This window comes from Delphinus delphis, chromosome 9 (genome assembly GCF_949987515.2).
Source record: "Delphinus delphis chromosome 9, mDelDel1.2, whole genome shotgun sequence".
Taxonomy (NCBI): domain Eukaryota; kingdom Metazoa; phylum Chordata; class Mammalia; order Artiodactyla; family Delphinidae; genus Delphinus; species Delphinus delphis.
The window spans coordinates 40,229,915-40,247,649 of record NC_082691.1 but is presented as its reverse complement, the minus strand read 5'-3'; the positions used below and the strand labels follow the sequence as shown (position 1 = coordinate 40,247,649).

General features: G+C 34.8%; 1 protein-coding gene across 1 annotated transcript in view; it reads right to left on the bottom strand.

The window, feature by feature from the left end:
- The window catches only part of DGKB (diacylglycerol kinase beta), a 704,489-nt gene that overhangs the window by 448,068 nt on the left and 238,686 nt on the right, over nucleotides 1–17,735 (bottom strand). The window contains exons 14-15 of the mRNA XM_060020431.1: nucleotides 8,643–8,678; nucleotides 149–265 (exon numbers count right to left, since the gene is read on the bottom strand). Coding sequence (XP_059876414.1) covers nucleotides 149–265; nucleotides 8,643–8,678 — 153 coding nt within the window. The remainder of the gene's footprint in view (nucleotides 1–148; nucleotides 266–8,642; nucleotides 8,679–17,735) is intronic.

Here is a 17,735-nt window from a genome sequence, read left to right as displayed (position 1 = left end):
GATAAATTAATAAAAATGTTTCTGAAATTGTCAAGTGAACAAATTTGCACATTAAATAAACGTGTTGATAGCTGGACATATGCCCTTCTAAGGGCATGGAAGTAACAAATATGAAAGCTACAAACATTTGGATTAAAAAAAATCATACCTGTAGGCCTTGTCCATCCACAGTAACAGAGTTGGCTCTTTGCATTTTGTTCTTGTCAATCACTTTGTTTGACAGCTGGAAACCACCCTTTTCCTTTTTCACTGTTGCTTGTCTTTCCTGTAAGGAAAAAATCTTTTATAAAAATACTGAATTGTTTCACTACAATGGGCAACATAGAGAAGAATTTCATGGCTACAAACTTGGGCCCAGGTTCCAAATTTGGAGTTTCTAGTGAATAATATGAAAGCTAATGTTTTCTACTGGCTCAAAATATATGATAGATGTATGATCAAAATATCAGTTAAAGAAAGGATGTGAAAGAAAACCAAACTGTATTATCCCTACGTACCCAATTATGACTCTGTTAAAAATGATTAAAGAACACTAAAGCTAATCATTTTCAAAAACAATGGTGCAGATAATAATACAGGATTGTAATGGAAAGGATTTGGTACTAAGCACTGAAAATAATGCTTATAAATACATGCAATATTGAAAATGAATACATGATGGACCCTTAAGCTACTATTGATTATCAAGAATGGCACATAACTTAAAACACACATTCCATCCCAGCTAATTGCTACGTTCACCATAATAGAAAAAATTTTTATAGTGGTATTCTTCCTGTTTCTATTTCCTCTCTTTTCACTCTTTTCAACACAACCCAATAAACTTTTATCACCATTAATCCACTAAATCAGCTTTTATTAAAATCACCAATGACCTGCTCATTTGCGCCTCACCTGTTGGTCAGTCTTCACCTTCTCAATTTCTAAACACAGTTTGACAGAATTGACATCTACCCTCTAGAAAACATGCCTCAACTGGGTTCCGGGACACTTCTTTCTCTTAGCTCTCCTCTTACTTGACTAGCTGCTCCCTCATAGTTTTTTTTGTTGATTTCTCCTCCAGCTTTATAATCTGTAACGTTTAACATTTGACCTCTCCCTTGGACCGCTCATCTCCACAATCTATACTCACTCCCTAGGTAACTTCATTTAAAACCAAGGCTTTCAATTTCACTTTGATAATGAAGACTTGCCTACCCACCTTAAAAATAAATCCCAAACTGGACGATTATTCACCACATGCATCATCACATGGTTTAAGCACCCGTTATTTGCCTTAATTATCGTGGCCATCACCTTAATGGACCAATCAGCGTCCATCTTTTGTCTCCCTACAGTCAATTTTCTATATAACAGCCACACTTATCCCCTTTTACTCACTCCAGCTACAACTACCTCACCTTTGTTTCTTGATCACAACATTTGTGCTCTTAAAACACGGATCTTGCAACCACTCTGAACTCTGCTGGACTGTTCTTGCTCCTGGTCAAATGTAAGACAGGCTACTCTATTCCTGTGTGTGTGTGTGTGTGTGTGTGTGTGTGCGCGCGCACTGTTTCACATCAGATTCTAGATCAGTGCCTGATAAAATCCCCATAAATGAATGTGGAAATAAATTAATCTTAACACTAAAAAATCAAAAAATTTAAAGTGCCTGAAATATTGTGTTGAGAAGGACTCCTGGGGCATGTCTAGGTTTGTTGTGAAAAACTGTCCTGATCAATTAGCAATGTCTGCCATGTGTGCTTAAAAGTTTGAGTGCCACGTATTTCCTATCACTTATTCAGATATATATACATTTCTGTTCCTATATTTACATATATCTTGTCGATTACTTTTCAATTACTGTAATTTAGGAAAATATTTTAAGTGGAAATATTTTAAAAGTAAAGCTCTTTTTAAATATATTAGGGCCAGATGGAACAGAAAACGTCTCAGACCAAAATAAATGCTAATCAGTGTAGTCCTTTTATAGTCCTTGCAATTTCATGGTGCAAAAATACTGAATATATTTTTTGTGTGGCTGAAAATGGATGGTGTAATAGGATTCCTGAAATTCAAATTCTTTGGAAAATGATGTACTTTCATATAAGCATAATTTCTGGCAAAAATATTGATATTTTAAAAAATAGATCATTTTTTCTAAGCTTGCAAATAACATTTTGTCCATAGATAGTTAAGGGTATAATGCATAAATGAGTGAATTATAGGATGAGGTTTGGAATCAGACATCCCAAGTGGAATCCCATCTCTGCTACTTAAATACTATGTAGACTTAGAGAACGTACTCTTATTCAAAATGGAGTTAGTAATACCTATTTCTCAAAGTTGTGTATGGCTTGACAGAAAATGTATAAAGTTCTAATACTGTGCCTATATTAGTGTATGTGCTCAATAAATGAAAGTTATTGTGAATTATGTAAAATAGGTATGGTTCTTCCGTTAGGGTGCTCATCAATGTCACCATTATGCAAAATGCTTGTTATATTTCCAAATACATATATATGAAAAGATCCACTAGTTACAACAGGCATATGTTTAAATAAGTAAAGCTCAATGTTTATATTAGAAAATCCACAGCAGCTTGTGCTGAATGCAAGCATGTAACACTGTTGGTGGGTATGGGAATAATTTTTTTCCGGGTTCTAGCATGCAGGTAAATAAAACATGGGAACAATGTTCTATAAAAATCTATATTGTGAAAGTTATAACTTATCTTATATGTCTTATATTCTGCCATGTAATCCAACAATTATTATTTAGTATTTAATTCCTAAATGCTTAGGTTATAAGAAGTAAAATAAAATTTTAGCCACATTGGAACTTGGTATTTGTGACCAGACTGTTTATAAATGTAATTCTGGAAATTTAAGACATGTAAGTATATGTCTGTAAAGAGTTACCAAATTATCTATAAATATTATTTTATTCTTAGCTATGCATATAGCTAGGGAGAATCCTGTGTGGTGAGAATCTCCAGCTAACAGTTAGCAGTTGATTAAGTGGTTTCATGTCTCTCCAGGGAGTCATCCCTCTGAATAAATTGTGGATTAAACTAAACTAATGCTTTCTAGTAGCAACTGTAGCAACTGAAATATAAAAAGAAATTTTAAAACTCTAAATTGTGTTTTCAATTGATAAGATTTTCTTTTTGAAATCTAGACTCATAAGAGGTATATAACAAGTTAATAAAAAAATCTTCAGTCTACCCATTGGCAGGTGAATTTTATTATATAATCTGGATAATACTAAAACTTACATTTGTTTAAACACACACACACACACATACACACACACACAATCAAGAAAAGCAAGTGGTTTCTTTGAGGGAAATATGCTTAGTGGGTAGAATTTGTGGAATTAATCAAGGCTGACAATTTAAAAACAGGAGAGACTCATAATCATTTAATTTTTCCCATGGTTTTCTTTTTATTATACTCATTTGTTTTAGGTTTATTTCCAAATTGTATGGAAGTCTCTCTGAACTATTCACTGTATTCTACTTAAGCAGCATAAGCTAACAGTAGGGTAGTTGGATACTTTTTCCTATTTCCACTAAGAAAATCTTTACTTCTTTCCTCTTTTATATGAGGGACAGGAAGGGTGAAGTAATTGCATCTTTGAAAAATCTGATGTTCACAAAAATTTCACTGGCCTCTTCGGGGGGTTAATTCACCCTGACTGACTGAGTTCTATGATGATATTTAAGAAAGTTACTTCCTATGTTGAAGTTATTGAAAAGTTTCAGGAAGAGCTCACCAGCCTTATTCTGCACCTTTATTCAGGATAAAATTGCTCTCTAATAATAGGGGGCAGTGCTTATCACTTCACCGTCAGTTCTTTTTTTTTTTTTAAAGTTTTTGGGCTCTAAATCACAAAATAAATTACTTTGTTATAATTAAGGCAAATTTTATTCTGCTAGATAAATTATCCCAAATATAAAGAGTGGGCTTCCCTGGTGGCGCAGTGGTTGAGAGTCCGCCTGCCGATGCAGGGGACACGGGTTCATGTCCCGGTCCGGGAAGATCCCACATGCCGTGGAGCGGCTGGGCCCGTGAGCCATGGCTGCTGAGCCTGCGCGTCCGGAGCCTGTGCTCCCCAACGGGAGAGGCCCACGTACCGCAAAAAAAAAAATAAAGAGTTGGAAAATGATTGCTTTAATCAATAGAAATTATTCAAACACTGAAAAGGGGTACTCTAACAAAAAAATCATGAAAGAATATAGAACATATAACAACAAAATATAAAATACAGGTATTGATATTTCAGCATTTTCAAATATCAACCATTTGTGTTTGCTATGCAGACATTTAAAATATAGAATTCAATGTTTTGTGATCCTTAGACTACAAGTAGAGCAACAGATCTTAACTGGGGAATATATTGCATTAGAATTCCAAAAGAATAATCATCATAATGAACAGAGAAGAAAAGCTGAAAGGCCATTCACAGAAAACAGAAAGATGAAATAAATGAAATAAAAAGATGTCACTTTAAATATGTGCTCTAAAATAAGTCTTTTTCTATATCATGCTGATTCTCAGAAGTAGAGTATTTGTAAGTTGTTGAAAACTGCTTTCACAAAAGCGATGCTTACCACGATACTTGAGCCTGCTGTTATCGATCACTAACAAACGACAAGCAGCAAGTGATGATTACCTCAAGCACAAGGTTTTCTTCTTTTTGTCCAACCTCAGCATGAGAGACAGGCAGCAGCAAAGCACCGCTATTGGTACAAAGCCACAAAGGGTGGGGGTAGGCGGTGCTTGGCTGCCAAGAGCATCCTTTACTGGAACCCTGGAACTTGCTTTCTCTGCTACTGCACCGCTTGCCCAAGTGGAGACTTAGCCCATTCAGCCACTGGATCTAGGCCCCAAGAATTTCCCAGGAACCCTAGAATTTTAACCTGAGGAACATATGGATATTCACAATACAAAAGATCTTCCTGAAGCAGGAGTGTTACCATGTTCATCTGGGCTTATACAAGTTATGAGCTCCAAGAAACCAACTTAATGACAGTTGCACCTTTAATTATCATAACCTTATTATGGGATTTGAACATTTTCCTGCTGAGAAACATTAATTCATTTCAAAAATGGCAAAGGCTTTAAATCTACTAGAAATCCTTAGAAGTTGCAGCGAGACATGGCTGAGTAGCAGTCTTGGTTTTTAGAAATACTTTTATAAAGTTTTAAACATAACTATAATAAATGATATAAAGATTTCCATTTCTTTTTAATCAGTTAAATAAGTACTTATTCAAAAACAAAAACAAAAATTACTTCAGGCAGAGACAAAAATATGGGCTTGGAGGCCGAATTCTAGCTCTGTCTCTGTAAAGACTTGGGCATGTTATTTACTACCTCTAAGCCATCATTTAATTAATCTATAAAATGGGAGGGTTCATGTGATGACAAATTGAGAAAATGTCAATGAAGGTACCAGCGTAAATTAGGCACTCAGTAAATGGCAGTAATTTTTAAAATATAAAAAAATTGGTATGTTTTATCATTAAGTTTAACACAGGTACACTGCTTGGATTATAGTAAAGATAGGTGTTGTGAAGAAGTCCTTTATTTACTTTACAGTATTTTATTTGTTTGTCCACTATGTCACCATAACTTGGGATAATTGTTGTGATAATCTGAGTCTTTTTTGTTTGTTTGTTTGTTTTTGTTTGTTTTTGTTTTTGCGGTACGCAGGCCTCTCACTGTTGTGGCCTCTCCCGTTGCGGAGCACAGGCTCCGGACACACAGGCTCAGCAGCCATGGCTCACGGGCCCAGCCGCTCCACGACATGTGGGATCTTCCCAGACCGCGGCACGAACCCGTGTCCCCTGCAGGCGGACTCTCAACCACTGCACCACCAGGGAAGCCCAATCTGAGTCTTTTGTAGGAGGATAGAAGACAACAAACTAGACAGAGTCAATCCTAGTCTTAACGTACTTGCAGGTACTACTCACCAACTCAGCCTGAAGGTATAATTTATATCTTGATCCACAGCCCTGGTTTTCATACATCGCACATCATGTGCATGTTCTCTCCTAGGATAATTTCATACTGAGTGTGAACCACTTACAAGATTTCTGTTCAAGAAATCCTGATTGGAAGAAATGAAATTTAGGAATGGGACGGTCCATGTCTAAATCATTTGTTTGGGCTGTGTTTACTAGCATATGGTTGGGCCACTGTAAAATTCTGTATGAGTGTATGGACCTCAACCTTACTCACTCTCCATTCCCTTTGTAAACTATAATAATTGATGGCCACCATAAGCTGAAGCTTAAAAGCCAAGAGGCAGCTCTCTTGTATATTCATACTCATCATCTCTTTCTGCCAGTTGAGTTAAATGCTTAACCTAGTGATTTCTATGTAGTCCCCAATCTGTTTATTCAAGTTCTAAGTAGAATTTATTTTATTATTGGTACTGTGGAATTTAATTAGCACTCAAACTATTGAGTTTTGAATGTAAAATAAGTTATTTCCATGAAAAATTACTTGCATCCTTTGGAAAGGCACAATAAAACAAGATTGTGTGTGTGTGTGTGTGTGTATGTGTGTGTGTGTCTGTGTGTGTCTGTGTGTGTGTGTGTAGGAAGAGCAGTTAAGTTGGGCTGGACACAATGACTAAAAGATTTGAGAGTTAATAATAGAAACAGAGATTGTTTTTTTTACAATCAAATTGCTTTGCAGATGCCTGTGAGTTTTTCTTATACTTTAAAACAATTGAAAGTAATTGAAAGCAATTACTTTCATTAATAAACAAATATCTCTTCACAAAATAAGGAATGCTTTTGTTATACTTTAAAACAATTGATAATTGAAACTTATCAAGGGTGTTAAGGCTGTGCTATATGCAAGAAAGGGTATATGCCATTTCAAATAATAGATGTATCCACATAGAAAAGCCCTTGATCCTATGTGAAAAGTTTAGCCAATGAATATACGTTTACATACTTTAAGTAAAATGTTTAAGGTATATACACATTTTTCTATAAGTTCCCCTACATACACTTTAACCACATGCTCAATTAACCAAAAAGCAATTGTTTTTGATGGTGGTATATAAGGCTTCTTGTGTGTGTGTGTGTGTGTGTGTGTGTGTGTGTGTGTGTGTGTGTGTGTGTGTGTGTGTGTGTGTGTGTGTGTATTCACACAGTCACCCATGTATATATCTATACATGTGCTTAAAGAAATTTTTGGAACAATGTAGTTGAAAAAGCTTATATAATGATTTCAGACATGGTAGAAAGTTTAAGTTAATGTAAACCAATACAGCTTGCCAAAACAAAACAAAACAAGCAAACAAACAAAAAACAGTATAGGAAGACTTTTAAAAACTTTACAGCAGACAAAGAGTTTTTCTTGACAAATAAAAAAAGCATGTTTTGAAAACAGCAGTTCTGGTCTATTTATTCAATCTATAATAATACATATTATTTAACTAAATGTGGGAGATATTTTGAGATTAACAAGTCTAAAGAGAAAACTTTAAATCTCTCAGTTCATCATTTGATGAGCTATGATAGGGGCAGAAATAAACTCAAGGATCTTAACATATAAAGTTAATTCTCTGACACTTAAATAATTAGACTAAATAATAAACTTTCCTAATACCTTTGCCACCTGAGTGTGTAATTTAACATCTACTTTATAATAATTATGATAATGATGGTATCAACTGACTTAAAGAATATAAAAACAGTTTAACATCTCTCTTAGAGTAGAAACATTATATTTCAAGCATAGCTCCTAGTATATTTGTAAGTATATCTATGGTTACAAAATGAAATTTTAAAAAATTTTAATGAGGCAGTCTACACTGATTAGAAAACGTTTCGGGGGAAGAGAGGTTATTACATTTTCGTGCAATTATGTTATTCTCTAAATAAATCATACTCATATAGTATTCAGATACTACGAGTAATATTTTCTAAGCAAGCAGATTCAAATTATAAATTTAGGTGAAAGAATACCACCTGAGGATATCCTTTAGAGATAACAGCAATTGAATGCGATATTGTCACAGAACAATGTGGAGGCTTTGCTTAATTAATTAAAAGGTAAAGTTAACACTTTACTGAAAATAAATGTTGCGGCAATGCCTACATTTATTTTCAAAATCAAAGTCATTTACTTTGTGACTATATTTTATCCATTGACTTTCTATGCAATGTCATATGCTAAGTGATTAATGTAGACCTACTCTTTAAAAAGTGATGAGGACTTCAAAGTGAGCAAGAGTTTCTCAATTTTCTATCATTGAAAAAAGCTACATTTTAATGGCTTAGAGGAGTGAACTGTTTGGGTTTTCTGCAAGGTTTAAATGTGACAGATAGGAATAATGCTATTCTTATACACTGGTCAAAACTCTGCAAAGTAACCTTTATTTTTTCCTGCATACTTTGTGCCATTTATCTTCTTGTTTCCCTAATGCTTGTCACAAATGTTGATTATAAAGGCTGCAAGTCTATCGCACATGAAAATACAAAGATCCCAATTTCAAATATCAAAATATGAGAAAAAATAAAGCCTACAAATTAATTTTAGTATGTCACTGATACAGCGCCAAATGTTCTTTATAACAATACGAGATGTATAAATGACCTATAATTGCAAGTGTGAAAACCTTTGCTTACGCACCTCAGGGACTGAAACTCCTGAAGTGGGCAGAGTCTGCTGAAAAAAGAGAAGCTCATATTAAAGCTGAACAAAAAAAGTCATACTGAAAACAAGTACCAATGAAGGTTCTTATATCACTACACACGTGTGAAATAAATGAATACATTACAAATACATTTCCTTGTCATAATTTTTCTGCTTACTTCCATTAATAAACCAAAATCTTTTCATGAAATGAGGAACATTCTAATGCAGAGGGGATTAGACTGTAGAATTACTTATCCAAAATACAATTTCATATACTTAAAGTAGACTAATCTTTGGCCAGCTTCACAGACCTTGCTACAATAATACTGATGTATTACATTCATATTTTGGGATGAGAACTCATCTCCAAGTTCCATTATCCTTCATAAACCATTCTTACTAATTTTTTAAGTTGCCCATTTACACAGCCCACCATTTCACTTTCTAGTCCAACTTTCAACCCTTTCTACAAATACTCAGTGTCTTTTGACAGCTTATGGTGCTGATTTTATTTTGTGATACTCTGGAGATAAAAAATATATATTCCATTAATAGCAGTAAAAAATAAAAAGATAATTAAATAAATAGTAAAATTTTACTTGAGAGTAATTATTAAAAGATTAGGTTAAATACACTAAAACCAGTCTTCATGACAGCATGTCTTCAATTACCCACCACCCTTCCTTTTCTAAGTCACATTGGGAAAGTTTTTTTCTGGCAAGAAACAGAGAAAAGGTTACCAAATTCCAAAAGCCTGTGTCCTGTGGGACGTTATAACATAAAACACAAATTTGGAAGAATAGGTGATAAATCACACTCAATACTAGATAAAGATTTTCCTTGGTTGCAGGGAGTAGGAAAGCTGGATGGGAAGCTAGTCCTTAGACATTGTGTGTCTCTAGAAAGAAGAGAGCAGTCAGTATATTTGAGTTTCCTCTCCTGGACCAAGCTATGTGTGTGAGACTCCCAAAATGAGAATGAAAGATCTGAGAGCACAGTTATTAGTTTACTGCCTTACCCAGTAGAACTCCAGGAAGGCAACAAAACACAAAAGAATAAATAGCTGCATGTGAGGCTTCATGGCTGCTTGTACAGATATGGAGTAGAAGGATCCAATGTACCCAAAAGCGGAACAGAAGGAGAAGTCTAGGGCAACCCTAGATAAAATTAAAGTGTCCAGGAATACAACTCTATTTGGAATATATTTCCAGGGGCTTCCCTGGTGGCGCAGTAGTTAAGAGTCCACCTGCCGATGCAGGGGACACAGGTTCGTGCCCCGGTCTGGGAAGATCCCACATGCTGCGGAGCCACTGCGCCCGTGAGCCATGGCCGCTGAGCCTGCGCGTCCGGAGCCTGTGCTCCAGAACAGGAGAGGCCAAAGCAGCGAGAGGCCCGCGTACCGCAAAAAAAAAAAAAAAAAAAAAAAAGAATATATTTCCATAATATAAGTAAAAAATTCTGCAGCAACAGATTTTTAGTAAAAAAAAAAAAATCATGAAGTCTGGGAGGATGAACTCGAGTCAACTAACCCATTAACAGGAGAAGCCTTATGAGGGCCATTGCTGTTGTTTCTCAGATGGACTGACAACAGGTTTGGTAGAACTTTCATTGAAAGCTTCTGATGTCAGTAATATTCTGGATTTCTGAGTCCAAGTCAGCCTATATAACACCTGGGGCAATGGGTGGTGGGGAAAATGTTTGCGTTTGCTTCAGTCGGGACCAGCTCAAAGCATTTTGTCAGCCTTCTTTCTTTCTTATTTCTTGGTTGAACCTTAGACCTAAATAAACATTTAAAGACATGAATGTAGCCCTTTCATCTTTATCATAATATACAAATATTCGATCTCCTCAAATCCAGATTAAGTGCCTTATCCTATCCCATCCCATTGACCAGGGACTCTCAAGCAATCAAACTAAGATGCCCATCAGGCAGTTTCTAGGGCATGAGTCTCAGATGCTTTCTGTCTTGGGAAGCGTCAATGCTCACTGTGCATGTCTGTACAGAGCAAGTCAATAGAAAGCCAAGTGAAAAGACTATAGTTACCAAATGATTCAGACTAACAACCAATTGCAGTGCAAGGACTTCAAATAGCATAGCTCCTATCCACCCCACCACTACCACCAAAAAAAAAAAATCAATCAATCAATCAATAAAGGATATTTTTGAGCTAATTATGGGCATATGATATAGACAGAATAACTACTGATATTATGGAATAGTTAATATTTTCAGGTGTGATAACACTATTGTAAATGTATAGAAAATTGTTCTTATCTTAGAATGTGCCTGCTGATGTTGTGTCATACTACCTGCAATTTACTTTCAAAAGGTCCAACTTATTATATATTACGTGTATATTGTAAAAATGTATATTTATGCATACATAGTCATATATATACATATATGTATATAAAGAATGATTGAAAAATAATAATTAGTTCATATAGGTTGAGGATATACTGTATTCACTGTATTTTGTTTTAGAATTTTTGTAATGAAATTTGGGAGAAAAACTGATCTCCCTTTCTAAATTTTTTATACATCCTTTTATTCCTAAAAGAGTGCAAAAATGTTTCTACAACGAAATAAAATATATGTGTGTGTGTGCGCGCGCGCGCGCGCGCGTGTGTGTGTGTGTGTGTGTGTGTATGTGTGTATTGGGTTGGCCAAAAACTTTGTTTGGGTTTTTCCGTAACATCTTATAAAGAAATATAGGTAAGCATCTAGGTTGCTGGGAAAAAGAAGCAGAGAGAGACAGAGAGGGACCATTTGAAAATAAACGATAAAAGGGGTTCCTTAAAAAAATAATGTTTCAGATGAGGCAGAAGTTCATATAGTCAGGTATTAGCCTTTTCCAAATCTGTTCATTTTGAGGGAGTGTCTAATGATGGAAAAAGAGTTCTGAGTTTTTATTCACAGGGGTTTCAAGTGCAAAAATGTACAGGGGCCAAGAAGGTAATACAAATGGGCCCAATGCCACGAAAAGGCAAAGACTGTGCCAAGTTGGATAATAAAAATCCCACTTTAAGACATCCCCCACAGAAACACGATGGGATGAAATTGAAGCCTGGCTGCCGTGTTGCTACCACTTTCATAGAGAATCTGTAATTTACAGATATTCATGTTTGCAGCCTTCGTTTTTCTCGGAGTAGTGGTGATGTGAGTTATCTACAGAGAGAGAGAGCGAAATTGGCAGAGAGGTAGCAAGATGTAGAAAGTAAGAAAATAGTAGAGATTTTGTCACTACTTCTCTGAGAATGGGAAAGCAGCTGATGAGTAACAGGATCAAGCGAAATTAAGGGCTCAGCTGGAACTAGAAGTAATAAATATGTAAGAGAGAAAGCCACCAGCTCTGAGAATTTCTCCAGTAATCCTCAGCCGTCTGAGAGCAACACTAGAAATTCATTCCAAGAATAAGGGGGATGAAAAGAACATATATATGAGCTCACTTTCAATCAAGATATGTAGGCAAAGAGCATACATTAAATTAACATGCTCATCAGTAGCCTAACCCTGAGTTACAATAAGAAAACCACGGCATCTGGGCAAAAGAAAAAGAAGCAAGTTGAAAGAAAACAAATTCAGAAATTACATACTTCTTTTTTATTCTACCACGTATAATTTTTAAATATCTAGGATGAACAGAGTAAATGTTTCAGTTTTTTGAAAATTATCACGTGTGTAATTCTAAATGTAATGTATTTTTAATCAGAATTAATACAGGAAGTGTGTATTTTTTATTTAATCAAATGTGAGGTGTGACTACAGAGGAATGTGATTGATTTTATTTAATCAGTATCATTTTAATATTAAATAGAATACACAGTACAGATAATTAGTTTAAAAGATGCATTTGCCTTCAGGGCACTTATTAAGTTTAACCTAATATCAAGAATTTTTAAAAGTCCTATTATTCTTAAGTATTGAGATATCTCTTGTCTTCATATTTCCTAACATGTAATCATTTTAAATTGACAATTTAATTCAAATTGTCATAGGACAAAGAAAAAAATCTTTGATGGAGAGATTATTAGAGGTTTGACTTAGTTTAACTATAATAAGAGTATAGTACTCACATTAAAAGGGTCATCAGTTATTTCAAGAAAAATGAACAGAATTATACCTTCTACCTATATAAGGATGTTCATATTTTTTAAAAATTGCTTTCATGTTTATGGTCTCATTTAATTCTCCCAATAAAACAAGAAATCCCATTTTCCAGATTGGAAAACTGAGAATCAGAAAGTTTAGATGACTAGCCAAGAAAATTAAGTTAGTGGCAGAATCCAAATCTATTGCTTCCCTTTGCAGGCTTCATTTATTAAAAGAACAGCAGGGTTCAACAAGAACTTATTTTAAAAAGTTTCTTTTTAGCCATGTCTCATTTTTTAAGCAATTTGGAAATAAAATTAGTTTAAATGTTGATGAACACTCCAAATATTTAGAAACCACAAAGTATTACCGGTTCTGACAGGCTTGGATATCAGTATGGAGTAGCTGAATACAATAACTCCAGTGCCATGATAAACGTAAACTGGCCAAATCAAACTATTTTAAATAGCTTCTTTTCCTTATATAACTGGATATCCCTGGCATTAAAAAAAGTGAGAGACAGAAAAGCAGGTTTGGGAAAAGAACAACTGTCTTCCTAAAATGGTGCACTGCCACAGTCTAAGAGGGGAAGCTGTTCCTTCCTCACACATGATAATAAAATGTATCCAGGGCATCTCTAGGTATAGAAACTAAATACATATTTGGTTTCCATGAATTTTATTTTTACATTGAAGCTTCATAATTTCTTTAACCTTTTATGATTTCACACATCCTTAAGTGTGTACACCCACACATCTGAACACAATACAAATTTTAAAAAGAAATCGATCAGAAGTGATTTTTATACTACTATTGCATTTATTAACATCTTTAATCAAAGGTTATTTCAGTGTATGACAAGCGTATCAATTAGAAGAAACATAAATTATTTTTCTTTTCAACTGGTCCTTGACATATCTAATAAATATGTGCGGGGGAGGGTTGGATTGGGAGTTTGGGACTAGCAGATGCAAACTATTATATAGAGAACAGATAAAAAGCAAGATCCTATTGTATAGCACAGAGAACTATATTCAATATCCTGTAATAGATTGCCAACAAACACATGGAAGGATGCTCAACATCTCTAATCATTAGAGAAATGCAAATCGAAACTACAATGAGGTTATCACCTCACACCAGTCAGAATGGCCACCATCAAAAAATCTACAAACAATAAATGCTGGAGAGGGTGTGGAGAAAAGGGAACACTCTTGCACTGCTGGTGGGAATGTAAATTGATACAGCCACTATGGAGAACAGTATGGAGGTTCCTTAAAAAACTAAAAACAGAACTACCATATGACCCAGCAATCCCACTACTGGGCATATACCCCGAGAAAACCATAACTCAAGAAGAGACATGTACCACAATGTTCACTGCAGCACTATTTACAGTAGTCAAGACATGGAAGCAACCTAAGTGTCCATCAACAGATGAATGGATACAGAAGACGTGGCACATATATACAATGGAATATTACTCAGCCATAAAAAGACACGAAATTGAGTTATTTGTAGTGAGGTGGATGGACCTAGAGTCTGTCATACAGAGTAAAGTAAGTCAGAAAGAGAAAAACAAATACCGTATACTAACACATATGTATGGAATCTAAAAAAAAAACATGGTTCTGATGAACCTAGGGGCAGGACAGGAATAAAGACGCAGACCTAGAGAATGGACTTGAGGACACGGGGATGGGGAAGGGTAAGCTGGGACGAAGTGAGAGAGTAGTATATATACTGACATATATACACTACCAAATGTAAAATAGCTAGTGGGAAGCAGCTGCATGGCACAGGGAGATCAGCTCGGTGCTTTGTGACCACCTAGAGGGGTGGGATAGGGAGAATGGGAGGGAGATGAAAGAGGGAGGAGATATGGGGATATATGTGTATGTATAGCTGATTCACTTCGTTATACAGCAGAAACTAACACAACATTGTAAAGCAATTATACTACAATAAAGATGTTAAAAAAATAATAAAATGGAAAAAAATTAAAAAATAAAAATGCCATTTTAGGACTTAAAAACAAAATCCTGTAATAAACCATAAGGGAAAAGCATATGAAAAAGAATATATATATATATATATTATACATAATGAATATATATATATATAACTGAATATATATATATATATATATATATATATAATTGAATCACCCTGCTGTACACCAGAAACTAAAACAGCATTGTAAATCAACTATACTTCAATAAAAAATTGTTTTAGAAAATACACATATTGTAATCTTATCCAGCATCCTTTGCCTAACCACTTCTCACTGGAGCCAAATTTTGAAGTTTGCACCAACATAAATTGAAAGATAAAAAACATTTTTAACTGAGATGATTTCACTACTCTTATAACTGCTCACAAAAATGTTCTATTCTTACTCTTGTTACTGTGATTGTTTATGCATATTTGCAGAGTTTCGTTCAGGAGATACTGAAGAGAAGGGCGTGTGAAGCTCCCTCCTTAACAGCTCCATCAACATTCACGTCTCTGTCCAGAAAGAAAGCACCCTGAACCGTCAGGCAAAGTACAATGGACATTTGGAGACTTAGGTGGTGCCAAATGTTTTCAATAAAAATGTTAAAAATGTTTAAAAGCGATATTAAAATCATTTCAAACACAGATTTCTACATATAAAAGCAATCAGCAAGAATAATGTTATTGTCTTGCCTACTTGATTATCTAGTGAAATAAAGCCATTAGAAATGTTATCCTACTTGGTTAGGTCTCGTAAAATTTTCAGAAGCCAATATGGTTACAGAAGTGTTCTTCAATTTCTTTCTGGCTGTGATCCACAATAAATATTTGTATATTTACACACTTGTAAAATAATTTCACAAAGACCACTTACGCAGTGTGTGCCACTCTCTGATCTATTATTCTCTTTTTTCGTTTCTATTCTCCTCTACTTTACTTCATTATTTTTCTTCCCATTCCTTTTTTGAAGGTATAGATCCCCTAAATTTATTTCATACCTCACCAATTTCTTTTGGGGGAGGGGGCGGCAGCACAAACATAAAAGATAAGTTTAAAACATGGGATTCAGGGTAAGGCAGGTATTGCTTCTGACACTTGCAGGTTCTGTGACTTTAGGTAAATTTCTTAATCTCTCTAAGTTTCTTACTCTCTTCAAATGTAGAGGGAGTATCATAATTATACCTACCATTAGAATTAAAAGGATGTCTAGCTAATAAGTTCTCAATAAATGGTAATTGTTTTATTAACTGTAGAACCCAAATATTTCCACTGCCTGCTTAGGGCTCAGCAAGAAAGGACTGACTGCACTTTCTTCATCTGAAAATATTTTTGTTGCTAATAAGGAGGGACCCCACAGATTTATCTTTTAATGAAAGCATCTATGTGAGGGCTATTAGAAGAGACAGAAGGAAGGAAAGGGAGGGGGTGGGGAGAAGAGATCAAAGCCAGAAAGCAATGAACCAAAAGGAGAGGGGGAGCGGAGAGGCTTAGAAGAGAAGAGGGTGGGAAGAAGAAAGTCTCCTTAATCTTACAGACTGTCTCTTCCAAAATCTGAGCAAAGGAAACAATGAGTAAAGGAAAGATGGGAGTCAATATTTAGACCATGGCTTTAGTTTTGTGTTTGAAGTACTGCAAAATTCTTAAATATCAGATTCAGATAATTCCAAATGCATTTCAAAATGAAACATACACGTCATTATTTTTTCATATTATTCTTTAGAACTCTTACTTTACAAATAGATAATTAAGAGTTACCTATTTATGGGTATGTGTGTATATATATAATTGTTTGTGAATTTTGGGCACAGGAGTCCAAATGCAGTCGGTGGTTTGAAATAAAAAAGCACCCAAATAGAACAGATTAGTACCTACTGAATTTACATTCATAAAATGAATCAATAATACTCCCTGCTATGCCTATTTTTTCTCTCAACAAATATACGAACCTGTTCTAGAAATGTACCATCGTATCGTTAGTGTACCACTGCTTTCTAAAATACAGAAAAATCACTGAAGGTAATGAAAGAATATTAAAAATAATATTTAGAATTAAAGTATTATACTGCTAAGTTTTCATTTTCATCAATCTTGGAAAAGACTTTGAATTTAAAAACTAATAAGTTATAATGAGATTTGTTCTCATCCTTTGCCCCTCTAAATATCCACTGATCTCACACCAAAGCATTTTCTAACCAGGTTAAAGTCCAATTGTGTACTCACATTAGGCTTAGATTCAATTGACTTAAAATTTTACACTGACTGCCAGTCAACCTTATCATGAACTTTCATTATGTGCATGTAATTAATTGGGTCCAACGAACAATATCAGTACTGAGTTATAGACTCTTTTCCCCCGACCATATAATTAGAATATAATTACCCACAGGATATCAGAATGATGCAAACCTTTCCTCTAAATGCGCCCTCATTAGGAAACAAGTCTCAATGTACATTTATTCAATCAGTGTGAATTAATTAAAATGTTACTGAAATAAAAGAGGGCAGCGATAAAGAGTATCTGATATCTATTAAGAGACTATCACTTGAGATCTGCATGCACAGTTTATATTTAAACCCATTTAGCTCAAGTAGGAGCTTTACCACGTAATGTTACATATATCCAGTATGCTAGGAAATCTGAGTAAATGAGTCAGTGTGTGCCATTGTTTTTGAAGAGAACATAATACACAATGAATACAAACATCTTAAAGAATCTGGGTAAAATTCCAAAGGCCCCACCACTCCCTGATGAACCTACAAATTTGTTACCATCAAATGGAACATATTTGGTGGACAAAAGTCATTTTTACTTGAAGTAGTCAGGTAATTAGTTGTTCATCTCATACCGTTTTATTACAAGTCTGACCTATTTATTCTGATCTGGCTTAGGACATGATAGTTGGGAAAGTCTAGACTTACCAAAGCACTAACTACTTTTTTTTTTTGTTAATTGAGAAAATAGCCTCAATTACTCAGGCTAGATCAAGTTATTTCAATCG